Below are 14,262 nucleotides of genomic sequence, written 5' to 3'. Positions count from 1 at the left end.
CATGACAAAACAGGAAAATGATAAATGTTGGAGAAGATGTGGGAAAATTGGAACACTAATACATTGTTGGTGGAGTTGTGAAATGATCCAACCATTTTGGAGAACAATTTGGAACTATGCCCAAAGGGCTACAAAAAGTGCATACCCTTTGATCCAGCAATAGCACTTCTAGGGCTATATCCCAAAGAGATCAAACAAATGGGAAAAGGACCCATATGTACAAAAATATACATAGCAGCTCTTTTTGTGGTGGCAAAGAATTGGAAATTGAGGGAATGCCCATCAATTGGGGAATGGCTGAGCAAGTTGTGGTATATGAATGTAATGGAATACTATTGTGCTATAAGAAATGATGAACAGGCTGGCTTCAGAAAAACCTGGAAAGACTTGTATGGTCTGATGCTGAGTGAAGTGAGCAGAACCAAGAGGACTTTGTACACAGTAACAGCCACATTATGCAATGACTAAGATTGTTAAACTGAACCCTTCTCAGCATTACAAGTATCTAAGTCATCTCCAGAGACCTTGGGATGGAAAATGCTGTCCACATCCAAAGAAAGAACTATGGAAGTCGAATCGCTATCATTTATTTTTACCTTCTGTTGAGTTTTGTTTCATCTTTCTGATGTCTCCTCCTATTGGTTTTAATTTTTACTTACAACTTCACTAACGTGAAAATATGTTTAATACATATGTAAATGTAAAGCCTATATCAGATTGTGTTCCATCTTGGGGACAGTGGGGGCGAGGATGGGGGAGAAAAATTTTCAACTCAAAAGCATATGGAAGGGATTGTTGATAAATCAAAATAAATTAATAAAATTTTTTAAAAATGAAAAAAAAATCTGCTTTCAATGCCACCAGGAAGGTCAATGGTCCAAGAAGTGCCCCTCCAGGACACCCCCCTTGGAGGAAGTCCCTGGGATGGACACCTTGTCCAAGATGTGATCAGGAGAGATATTGGAAGAAAAATTGCCCCCAAGGTAGGAGAAGTGGTAGAGCAGCTCCCCAGTACCTTGCCCTCCAGTCATCTCAAGACTGCAGAGGACAGGGTTGCCTGGGTCCTGGCAACACTCTCACTTTCTCTATCTCTCTCCCCAAGCCCTGGGCAGAAATCAAGACTGAAGTTAAGGTTACCCACTTTATCATGTCTATATTCTTTGCTTTAACCAATTCATGTGGCCCTATTTGCCCCTTAACCCATCTGGTCATGGGTATTGAAGGGAAAATTAATGGTTGTCTCCAGACATACCCCTTCCCTTGCCTATTTGAGAATCTGTTGTTTAAACACTCCTCCCTTATGCTCTCCTCTTGCTTTGCCCTCTTGTTGGGAAGGGACCTGATGGTTTAGTTGGGGAGCCAATTCTCTCAAGTTAAGCCTCCCCTATCCCTTTTCCCTCTGTGTGCCAGACCTCCCCATGTTCCCCCAGAAGTGTCGGAGACAGTTTGGGATCAGGGAACTCCTGGGAGAGCTATTCTTGCCACCCCTTCTGTTGTTCACTTCTGAGACCTTTCACCCAGGAGGCTTCTTTGGCCGCTGCCTCAGGAGTGCTTAATTTCTTGGCAACTTGAGACTATAGGGTCTCTTTGAACAAAGTCCAGATAGCATACCAATCTGTAAAAGCCACAAACTCCCTATTCCAGTCACTAAGAAACAACTTTGAACTGTTCTAGGCATGGCTGGATTCTGTGGACTTAGGATCCCTAATAATAATTTTATTGTTAATCCCTTTTATGATGCTCCTCTGGGTCCTGACTCACTCCCTCTAGAAAGAGACCCCGATCAGGCTAAAGCTTTTGTGATTTTAAAATCTAAATTGACCACCACTACCCTAACCTAGTCCTTGGGTACTGACCCTAGTCGGGTTGCTCATTTTTCAAAATAATTAGACTTTGTAGCTGCTGGATGGTCTGCATGCCTTTAAGCAGTGGCTGCTACAGCCATTCTAATTGAGGAAGCCTCTAAACTTATACTTGGCCTCCAAAAGTGGGAAGATAACTCCCTAGTTAAACTGGGAAACTCATTGGACCACTCATACCCACAGTGCAACTCTCATCTCTCACCACATGCATCTTTGCAAAAGTTCGCCTCCCTAATACGACTTTGGAGTTTATGCCAATCCATTTATGGTTGCCACTTCTCTAAGGGCCATTCTCTATGTGGACACCTTGCTTACCCACAGGGGAATATTCCCTTACTTGGGAGACAAACTCCAAAGCCACTAGACAAGCTAACACCCCTGTTGTGGGAGGGCTTGTAAGAGTTTCTGTTGATCTTTTGACCTGCACCACCGGTGCAGATACCACTAGTGACAAGAATCTTGGGGAGGAGGTGCAACAAAGTGCCAACACATGGCAAGGCCCCAGAACTACTGTCTTGGTCACCCAAAGTTTGACACCCTACAAAGACTTTGGGGTGTGAACCCTTGGATTTTTAGCACTCCTTTTCTCCATTTTAAATGCCACACAGTCCATTCTCTAATTTAAGGGCAAAACATGGATTTTGGGGAAATGTCCTCTGGTCTCTTAAAAAGAGAGCAGAGTATCTTATGCCCTGGTATAACTTACAAAATGAACGTATTCTCTCTAACCTTACAGAGACTATTCACCAATTGGTAAACATGATAGGTTATGGTCTCCCAGAAATCTAGCATTCTTTGGATTCCTTGGTAAAAGTGGTTCTAGATAATAGAATAGCTCTAGACTACTTGCTTGCCTTCAGTGGGGGTGCATGTGTTTTATCAAACACATCAACAACTCTGGGCAGGTAGAGCTCTGCTCTGAACATATTTTGGAAAAGGCTAGTTGGGTGCAAGAATTCACAATAACTTCAGTGCTCCAAAATCATCCTTTTCATGGGAGTCCTGGCTTGCTTCTATACTGGCTCCTATCCTTATTCCCCTACTGCTCATATTTCTCTTGTGTTTGTTTGGTCCTTGTTTACTAAATATTCTTGCCAGATTCCTTTCTTCTAGGGTCAGAGCCACATCCAGATGACCACTCAGGCTGTATACCTAACCTCTGACCAAGTCTGAGGTCTCTAACCCACTGAATCTGGCATCAGCTGGGTTTTGAAGTCTGACCCTTTGGAACAAGACCCCAGAGAGGCAGGGACAGCTCTATGCCCCTTGCCAGCAGGAAACAGTTAACCTCCATTTGACTCAGTTCCCTTAAATCTAAAGTGGAGCAAATAATAGCTCCTGTCTCTCAGTTGTTTGTTTGTTTTTTTGAAAATTAAATGAGATAATATTAGGCAAAAATACTCAGCACAATGCATGGTACATAGGACCAGAGACAGCATGGAATGATGTCTTGACTCCTGGGTGAACTGGATTTAAATGAAGCAGAATTGTAAAAGTCACTGGCCTCACTCTCTCTTTCAGAGTTATCAAAGTCCAGCAGCAGGACAAACATCAGGATAACTCGCAATGGCTGGGGATGCAGTGGCATCTTTGAAGTCCAACCAAGCTCTAAAGGCTCCACAGAGTCTGCTTCAGTCACCTGCGTGTCAGTTGGAACAAGTTCTCTTCATGTGTCCATTATGACAGAAATCTTCATATGCTTGGAGTAGACATCCCTCTATCTCACTGACGGGTTTGATACCTGTCTGTTACCCTCAATCTGGTGTAACCCATCTGCCAAGACGGTTACACTACAGCATGGCCCCTGTGCATGCTACAGCTTCTTGGAGCTAGAGATGAGAGTAGGGGAGAAAGGTGGACACCAAAGGTGAGCCATGGAAAGGCTTCAGCAAGCCCTCACCCTAGAGGTGCTAGTCTTCCCCAAACATCCAATATACTCCCTGGCACATAATAAGCACTACATAAATGCTTATTCTGTTTCCATTCCCCACCCATCTTGATCTTCTGAGTAAAGTAGGAGCCATGGTGGTCTTCTGAGAAATGGAATGAGGGTGGATTTGAGGCACTGAGGATGGAGCGAAAAGGTTGGAAGAATGACTGTGGAGAAGGTGATACTCACCCAGACAGACATGTGAAGGTTGCAGTTATATCTGTGAGGACTTGGGTGGGAAGGCTCTAGGGAACTGTCCTTTGGGTGATAAGGGTGGCTTCTGGGTCCAGCTTGAGCTCACCAACCCTGTACATGTCAGCAGGTTCTTCCTGTCTTTGGAAGAGAGAAGCTCTCTGGTATGACTGGGTGTGGCCCTGGGGGAGAGTGCTCTACCTCACCTTCTGCCCTTGGCCTGAGCCACTCTCAGCTGGGTAGGAAGCCCCTTCAGCACTCCCTGGTAGAGCTCACTCCCCTGGTCACTAAGACCTCAAAAGTTCTCCTTCATTCCTGGTTTTACTCCCTCAGGGAGTTTATGGAACCCATGATTGGCTGGCTCTTTTGGAATCCATCACTCAGTAAGCATTGATCAGGCACCTATTATGTGCTGGGCTCTAGGGTAGGCACTGGAGATGCTCAAAGGTGTCACTGTTTCAGTCCCTGCCTAACACCACTCCTGTTTCTCCAGCCCTGGCTTCCTTCACTTGTACTCTTGGTGCCCCTCAGATTTTCTCAGGGAGGCCTGACTCAGAGACCATCATGGTGAGCACAAGCCAGAGCTTCAAGCACAGCCAGGAGTCAGTCCATCCTTGGCATGGGTCAGCTCCTGAGAAAGGCACCCATGTCCCTGAAAAGTCATAGCAGCTACTAGACCACAAAGGGGATAGGAAGGTATGCAGGAGTTCAGTTCCTCAATGAACTTCATGCACAAGATAGATTCAAGCAATAGCATTATTGTCTGCCTTAGCTTTCCTCACCAGCCTTCAATCTGTCCAGGCTTTATTCCTCCTGAGATTGCTGGCCCAGTACTGGGCCTCCCTTTGTGTCTATCCTGCACTTGTGCAAGTTTCTCTGGGAAAGACAGCACCCCTTTGCAGAGATTCAGGGAAAGATCTTGGACAAGGTAGCTGAATGAGTGAAGACCATGAGAATGAGACCAGCCTTAACACCCTAAGCCCTTCATTCAGGGGTATAAGGAAGCTCTATTCGAAAGCACGGATCCTCCCATTGCAGTGAGAGAAGTCATGCTACTCTGGTAGATATGAATTGCTCCCTTCCCCAGCACCACACCCAGATCTTGCCTATAATTATCATCTCTTTGCTGAAGACCCAAGACCTTCTCAAGGTTTGGAGCAGGTCCTGGGAGGACCAAATCTTTCCCATCAGAATGTTAGTTCTGAGAGCTGGTTCATCCAGCCAGATTTTTTTTGAGTGTGTGCTGACAAAAGATGGAGTCTGCATCTTGAGGATCAGCCCAGATAATATGGAGAAACTCAGCACCAACCAGGTAACCTGCCATCTCCCTACTTCCTTCTAGCCCAATTATCTACTTCCTTCCCTCACACACCCTCTGAATGCTAACTCTGGTAGGTCTTTGCCTTGCCAGAAACTGTTTGAATGGTATCTGATGAGAGGTAGAGACTGCATCCCAAGAAAGAATCCTGCTAATATGAAGAAGCTCAGCACCATATCTCCAACCTCCTTTCTCTTGCCCAGATCCCCCTTCCTCCCCAGAGCTCTGTATCTGTCGGGATAGGACCATTCAGCACAATCTGTCTCCATCACTGCGCTCCTCATGACCTCTCTCCTATGTTAACTTTTTCTGTGAAATGGGCCAGGATCTGTAGGAGAAAGGAGGCCTCTCTCCCTGGCTCTTTTGGGAGACATTTCCATAGTGAAGGGAGGTGGAAGGAAAAGAAGGAGGAAGGGAATAAGAATTTATTAAAAACCCACTATGTGCCAGAAAAGTGTTTGAGAAGACATTCTAGTGAAAGTCAAAATACCATTAAAAGCCTGTTGGTCTTTCAGAGACCAAGACTCAAGAGGAAAGAGGAAATCTAGGAAACCCTGAGATGCCAGTATGTCCAAAAAGCAAATCTATTTTGTGGGAAGAGAGGGAGCATTGAAGGCAGAGGCTGTGTGCTGGGCATGGGTGGGGGTTTGGTGCCTGAGAACAGAGTGAAGACCTTTAAGATTTTTTCTTTGTTTTCTCTGCCACGAACAGTGACCTTGGGACTAAAAATCATGGAACATAAATAGCCAAAGGAGAGTTAATATTTAAGACAACCAAGGAGAGAGCAAGAGATCCCTTAGCTGCCCTGGATTAATTCAATTAATTAATTCAATTAATTCAATTTTTCTGACCCATTGAGAACAATATCCTTAGGTACTAAAGAATAAGTGGAGCCCACCCCACACACCCTGCCTCCACTGGGCCTTTGGGAGCCAGGCCCCATGGGTGAGGATGGAGGCAGAGCAGAGCAGAGGAGGCTTTTTTAGGGAGCAGACTGGAGGAAGGCAAGAGAGGATTAGCACGCTACAGATGGCTTCATATTTGAGCTATAGAGTTGGCCAGAGGATGTTGGGGCTCAAAAATTAACTTCAACCAGCTTAAAGAGTCACTCAGCTTCATCAAGATTCTCCAGCTGGTAGTTATTTTTAAAATTTTTATTTTAATTTTTAAATTTTTTTTATTGCTACTTGTGGAGGTTTTAAGGGCAAAACAAGTTTCCAAGTTGCCTGCCCAAGTCATGGTCCTAAAATGAGACAGTTGAAGCTTCCTTTGCCTATCCATTCAGGTTGAATCAGGTTTCACTTAGTGCAACACTGGAGCTTCTGTAATATCACTTGGAGCACTTACATTCTTCTAAGAGATTTTCCTTCTTCTTCCCATTTCTATGTTACATTTGCTGCATTGGTCTTCCTATACTGCATTGCTGCACTTGTACTTTATATTTTTTATATGAACCTGTGGTTGGGAATGTTGCTTCTGCATATCACTCATTAGGGTGTGGATAAGTCTCCAAAACCCCTTGAGTACCTGCTGGGGTACTGACTGCTGTAGGCTGTTGACAAGGAAATGTGGGGAGTGGGAGATGTAATTAGGGGTAGAAACTGTCTTGGGGAAATTAGGCATTTCAACTAGGTTGTAAACCCTGCATTACCCACCCAATGGGGAAACAGAGGAGGGAACCGCAATTCGGGCCTAGGAATAGAAAGTCTTGCTCTCCCTTCTGTAAAGAACACCTGGTCTTGCTAGGCCATCAATATTTTTTTTTCTGGTTCACCAATGGCTTTTTGGAACTTTTGTTGCTTACAAATAGGCGCTTGTCTGAGATGCAAACATCCTGAGTAGAGGGCGACCACCACTGAAGGACAGGAAGATGCATCCTGTTGATTTCAATGGTCCTGTGTATCCTCAGTGGACATCCCAGCCCATGGACTGTTCAAGATCCTAGGACCAAGTTAATGAGTGAGGCCATTGCTGAACCAGCAACAAAGAGAGGAAAGGGAAAGTAGGCATGAGGCAACCAAGCCACTCTGTGCACTGACCAAGATAAGAAAAGAGAACTATTAAATATTGCCTTGGTGGTTGGGACCAAGGTTAGAAAAGAGGACTATACTAGGGGGCAGCTAGGTGGCACAGTAGTTACAGCACCAGCCCTGAAGTCAGGAGGACTTGAGTTCAAATCCAGCCTCAGACCAAACACTTGACACTTACTAGCTGTGTGACCCTGGCCAAGTCACTTAACCTCAACTGCCAAAAAAAAAAAAGAAAAGAAAAGAAAAGAAAAAGAAAAAAAGAAAAGAGGACTATTAAGCACTACCTTGGTGGGGCATCTTATTGGGGTCCAGACACTTAGTAAGTCTTAGACAAAAACGTAAGATGGGGATTAAGAATTTAAAGATGCCAGGGAAACTAGGGGAAATAAGGAGACCCCTGTGGACATTCTTCCAGATAGTTCCTTACGGAAGATGTGGAAATACTATATCTTCCCTGAGAAAAAGGAATAAATTCAGCCATAAAGGAGAAGCAGAGACTTCCACTGAAGCCTCAAACCAACATCAGTGAGAGATCTTCACATTAATTATCTAATCTGGGATTCATAGAGGACGGTCCACAAACGTTCATAAGCCATATGTTCATTGGCTTGTTCTGCTGAGGGTATAAGAAATTGTGCATCAGACATACAAAAAAAAACTTCACTGGCAAAAGCTTTTTTGTCTGTCTCTATTTTGTAAACTAACTTTTTTTAAACTGGGAAAGGAATGGGAATCTTTCTGAGAAGTTTTGTAAGTCTTCAGGGTGACAGTCTCTCTCTGCCTCCTGAAACTGGACAAGTAAAAATAACACAAGAGACATAGATATGCAGGGAATCTAGGTCCACAGAGAATTTATAGCATCATAAACCAATGAGAGACTAATCAGAGATTAAAATATAATTTCTTTACTGTGAATTTCCAAATTGTAGGCTGAGAGCTTTTGCAAATGCTAAAATATCTAAGTAAATTTTGGGGATACATTCTGTAAAAATATGTCTTAAGGAAAAATAAGAAGTTAGGAAGAGATAAACAGATTTCAAACAGGTACGGGCTGTCTTTCTCTAGGTGCTTCCTTTCCTCCATTCAAATTTTAAAAAAGATATAGAAATAGTAGGCAGGATTTAATTTTAGATCCACTCAAACCACCTGACACAGAAATTATCATCATTAATTTTGTTAATCAATTACTTCCTGAATTCAAATTGTGTTTGTATGTTTTCTGCCCTAATTGGTACAAGAAGAGCATAGGGGAGCCAAGACATTTTGGGAAAAAAAATAATGACTTTTCTAATTTATTTTATGCTAGACTTTGTTGTTCAGTGATTTCAGTCATGTTTGACTCTATTTGGGGATTTCCTAGCAAAGTTACTGGAGCGGTGTGCCATTTCCTTCTCTAGCTCATTTTACAGTTGAAGAAACTGAGGCAAACAGGGTGAAGTGACTTGCCCAGGGTCACAGGGCTAATAAGTGTCTGAGGCCAGATTGGAACTCAGGAAGGTGAGCTTTCATGACTCCAGGCCTGGCACTTGATCCATTACCCAGGTTCCCATGCTAGACTTTACAACAATGCTAAGAAGTATTTTTTACAAGCACTGCCCAGGGTGGCATGAGAAATGCCTCTTCTGTTCCTAGCCAATATTTGACATAAGTACAGTATAACTAAGAATTATAGGGGCAGCTAGGTGGTGCAGTGGATACAGCACTGGCCCTGAAGTCAGGAGGACCTGAGTTCAAATCCAGCCTCAGACCAAACACTTGACACTTACTAGCTGTGTGACCCTGGGCAAATCACTTAACCCCAACTGCCTAAAAGATATATGTAGAGAGAGAGGGTGGAGCCAAGATGGTAGAGTAAAAGCAGTGACTTGCTTGAGCTCACCCCCAAACCCCAAACTTTTTTTGTAAAAAAAAAAGGCTCTAAACAAATTCTACAGCAGCAAAACTCACAAAAAGAGAGAGTGAAACAAATTTCCAGGCCAAGATAACCTGGATGGGTGATTAGAAAGGTCTGCTGTGCCCGACTGGGAGAGGAGCATAGTTCGGTGAGGGCACATAGGCAAAACAGGCCTCAGCGAACATGGAGCAGCATTCAGATAACTGAATCACAGGCAGCTATGGTTGTTTTTGGGCTTCTCAACCCACAAATGCCAAAGACAACTTAGAAAGTCAGGAGGAAAAGTCTGAGACTGCAGTGAGAGAGAAGACCCCAGTCTGATGCAGCCCCGGGGCGATGATAGCTCCCAAAGCTTCTGGCCTATGGACTGAGAGAGAGTCTAGTAGCTGATCAGAGGGGGATTGCAGGGATCTTTTGCTGGTGCTGAGGCAGGATTCTCTTGCTTTGCCTGTGCTCAGATCTGGATCACAGTTCCAGGTGGTAATCCTGGGATGAGGAGGAGTGCTGGCATGGTGGAGCTTGTAGAAATGGTACAGACCAAATTCTCCTCCCAGTTCCAAGGCAGAAAAGAATGCTTGTGGTCACTCATAGACCACAACAAAGGCCAGGAAAGGAGTAAACACCTAGCCCTTGATCATACCATCTAGAGAAAACTGAAAATTTACAAGTCCCTAGAAGTATCTCTGAAAACACCTGCACAAAACCACTGAAGCTTGGGACAGTACATTCTCCACATTGGAAGCAGACTCCTACCATAACAAAGAGTTTGTAACTCAAGCAATTGGCTAAGATCAAGAGCAAACTTCATTAAAAAAAAGTCAGACCAAAGAATATTTCTTTGGTGACAAAGAAGATCAAAACATACAACCAGAAGAAGACAACAAAGTCAAAGGTTCTACATCCAAGCCTCCAAGAAAAATATGCATCAGTTCCAGGCCATGGAAGAGCTCAAAAAGGACTTTGAGAAGCAAGTAAGAGAAGTAGAGGAGAAAGTGGGAAGAGGAATGAGAGTGATGCAAGGAAATCATGAAAAACTAGTAAACAGCTTGTTAAAGGAGACACACACAAAAAAATGCTGAAGAAAATAACACCTTAAAAAATAGCCTAACCCAAATGGCAAAAGAGGTCCAAAAAGCCAATAAGGAGAAAAATGTCTTAAAAGGCAGAATTCGCCAAATGGAAAAGGAAGTCCAAAAGCTCACTGAAGAAAATACTTCCTTAAAAATTAGAATGGAGCAACTGGAAGCTAGTGACTTCATGCTAAATCAAGACATTGTAAACCAAAACCAAAAAATGAAAAAAAAAATAGAAGACAATATGAAATATCTTATTGGCAAAACAACTGACCTGGAAAATAGATCCAGGAGAGATAACTTAAAAATTATTGGACTACCTGAAAGTCATAATCAAAAAAAGAGCCTGGACATTATCTTTCAAGAAATTATCAAGGAAAATTTCCCTGATGTTCTAGAACCAGAGGGTAAAAGAGAAATGGAAAGAATCCACCAATCACCTCCTGAAAGAGATCCCCAAAGAAAAACTCCTAGGAATATTGTAGCCAAATTCCTGAGTTCCCAGGTCAAGGAGAAAATATTCCAAGCAGCCAGAAAGAAACAATTCAACTATTGTGGAAACACAACCAGGATAACACAAGATTTAGCAGTGTCTACATTAAGGGACCTCAGGGCTTGGAATATGATATTCCAGAGGGCAAAAGAGATAGGATTACAATCAAGAATCACCTACCCACCAAAACTGAGTATAATCCTTCAGGGGACAAAATGGACATTCCGTGAAATAAAGGACTTTCAAGCATTCTTGATAAAAAGTCCAAAGTTGAACAGAAAATTGAACTTTCAAATACAAGACTCAAGAGAAACGTGAAGAGGTAAACAGGAAAGAGAAATCATAAGAGACTTATTAAGGTTGAACTGTTTACATTCCTTCATGGAAAGATGATATTTGTAACTCATGAGACCTTTGTCAGTATTAGGGTAGTGGGAGGGGGAAAATTATATGTATATATAGATAGATAGATAGATAGACAGATAGATACATAGATAGATAGATAGAGGGCACAGGGTGAGTTGAAGATGAAGGGGTGATATCTGGAGAATAAAATTAAGGGGTGAGAGATGATTATACTAGGAGAAGGAGAGAGAGGTAGAATGGGGTACATTATCTCACATAAAATAGACAAGAAAAGGCTTTTACAGTGAAGGGGAAGTGGGGAAGGTGAGAGGGAATGAGTGAATCTTATTCTCATTGGATTTGGCTTAAGGAGGGAATAACATACACACTCAATTGGGTATGGAAATCTATCTTACCCTATAGGAAAATAGCAGGGTGGGGGGAAGGGACAAGAGAGCAGGTATACATTAGAGGGGAGGACAGATTGGGGAAGTGGGTAATCAGAAGCAAACACTTCTGAGTAGGGACAGGGTCAAAAGAGAGAATAGAATGAATGAGGGCAGGATATGATTAAGGGAAATATACTTAGTTTTCCACAGCATGACTACTATGGACGTGTTTTGCATGACTACACATGTATAGCTTATATCGAAATGTTTGCCTTCTCAATGAGGGTAGGTGGGGAGTGAGAAAGGGAGAAAATTTGGAACCCAAAGTTTTAAAAACAAATGTTTAAAAAATTGTTTTCATATGCAATGGCAAATAAGATATACAGGCAATGGGGTATACAAATCTGTCCAGCACTATAGGAAAATTGAAGGGGAAAGGGATAAGAGAAGGGGGGCAGAGATAGAAGGCAGGGCAGATTAGGAGAAGGGGTATTCAGAATGCACACCATTTTGGGGTGAGGGGAGGGATGAGATGGGGAGAAAATTTGTAACTCAAAATATTGTGGAAGTGAATGTTGAAAACTAAAAATAAATAAATAAATATAAAAAAAGGTTAATCACCAAAAGAGAGAGAGAGAGAGAGAGAGAGAGAGAGAGAGAGAGAGAGAGAGAGAGAGAGAGAGAGAACTACAGCATTGGACTTCTTTGTAAAATATAATTGGATCAAGAATGCTCTATACTGGTCTTGTATGTGATCAGCATGGAGTGTCAGAAACTAATGGTTGAAAGTATTTAAGTCACATTGAATTAGATATCTGATTGGCAATAAATTTTTAGCTTTTCTTAGATTAAAAAGATATTATAACAGGTATACCACTAGATTATAAACTAAGGAACTGAAGAAAGATTATGATCAGATTGTTTAAACCCTGTTGACAATTTAAAAGGGTTTAAGAGCATGCTGTCATTTTATTACTGCTAATTCTGAATCAAGTAATGTACTATTATTTGTTATGTAGAATGCTACAGGCTGTCAGATATTCAATTGGATATGTTTTACTTATTTTAATTTATGCAATAAAACAAGCATTTTCATACTATAGTACAATAAAAAGACGATTATACATGAAACTGCAAATCTACCATGCACAACTTGCTATTCCTGTCACATATTCAACAAAATATCACGTTTCTTTTTTTCCCTTTTTTCTTCCCTCCCCCTCTCACCTCTTCCTAAAGAAGACTACCATTAGACACAAATAGCTATACACACATACATAAAATTATTCTACATATACTTCTATTTATCAGTTCTTTCTATGGATGCAGATAACATCTTTTTCATATGTCCTTTATAGTTAATTTGGTTATTTATAATAGTTAAAATAACTTATTTGCTCAGCCATCCTCAAAACAATATTGCTGTTACTATATACAATGTTGTCTTGATTCTGCTCATTTCATTCATCATTATTTCATGAAAACTTTTTCATGTTTTTTCTAAGATATTTGAGCTCATCATTTCTTATAGTGCAGTAGCATTCTGTCCATCATAAATCACAATGTATTCAGTCATTTCCCAAATGATGGGCATCCCTGCAATTTCCAGTTCTTTGCCATCACAGAGGGAGATGCTATAAGCATTTTAGAACATATAGGTTCTTTTCTTTTTCCCCTAATCATCTTTGAAGGTAGACCAAGTTGTGGTATTTCTGGGTCAAAGGATGTAGGTAGTTTAATAACTCTTTTGACATAATTCCAGATTGCTCTCCAGAATGGTTGGATCAGTTCACAATTCCAACAACAATGAATTGGTGTCCCAATTTTTCCACACCATTTTCAATATTTGTCACTTTCCCCTTCTATCATTTTAGCAACAGATAATTTCTTACTTCAGTACAGTAAATTAAAATTGCATTGTTATTTAACTTGTTAACTTCACAAGTTCCATAGCTCTCCCTTGTGTGCATAGGAGTGTAATTGTGCAGAAGTTTGTTTGCTGAAGATTTATTTGTTATCAAACATTATTTGAGCATCACTTCTGCAAATTATTAAAGTGTTATTATAACCTGGGTTGAATAGAAGATACAATTAAAAGTTAGCCATAGCCAGTATTCTTCTGTGGTTTTGCATCACCCATCAGGTATTCTCTGTACATAAAAACTCATGGTACCTAAAATGTTGTCAATGAAGAGTATAAACCCAAACTTCATTCAATTGGAGTTCTACCTTCCCAAACTTGATTCAATTCTATCTTAACCTAAATTGTAGAGTTAATTTCAAAGAGGTATTTGATACCATTAAGGCAGCTGGTTGGCACAGTAAGTAGAGTGCCAGGCCTGGAGTCAGGAAGATTCATCTTCCTAAATTCAAACCTGGCCTCAGACACTTATTAGTTGCATGGCCCTGGGCAAGTCACTTAACCTTCTTTGCCTTAGTTTCCTCATCAGTAAAATTAGCTGCAGAAGGTAATGGCCAACCACTCCAGTATCTTTGCCAAGCAAATGCCAAATGGAATCATGAAGAATCAGACATGACTAATTAACTAAACGACAACATCTGAAACATTTCAGAAGACTCCATTCCGGCAGTTACACACTAAACACTACTTTGTTACATGGCGAATAACTTACATCGAAACATGTAGTTATTATTTTATAGGGATTTATAACATGGGGAATGTATTAAAATAGCACCAAAGTAGTTAGGCAGAATTAGATATCTTTAGCCACCCTT

At 41.5% G+C, this 14,262-nt stretch overlaps 1 protein-coding gene across 1 annotated transcript in view; it reads left to right on the top strand.

Moving 5' to 3' along the window:
* The first annotated feature begins 5,176 nt into the window (after positions 1-5,176).
* LOC110202577 (vomeronasal type-2 receptor 26-like) overlaps positions 5,177-14,262 on the top strand; it is a 55,167-nt gene continuing 46,081 nt past the window's right edge. The window contains 1 exon segment of the mRNA XM_078151854.1: positions 5,177-5,296. Coding sequence (XP_078007980.1) covers positions 5,177-5,296 — 120 coding nt within the window.

The sequence above is a fragment of the Phascolarctos cinereus genome, unplaced genomic scaffold (genome assembly GCF_003287225.1).
Source record: "Phascolarctos cinereus isolate Bilbo 61053 unplaced genomic scaffold, phaCin_HiC Scaffold_4;HRSCAF=312, whole genome shotgun sequence".
NCBI lineage: Eukaryota > Metazoa > Chordata > Mammalia > Diprotodontia > Phascolarctidae > Phascolarctos > Phascolarctos cinereus.
Note: the sequence above shows the minus strand (reverse complement) of the source record. Positions and strands in the feature narration are given on the sequence as shown.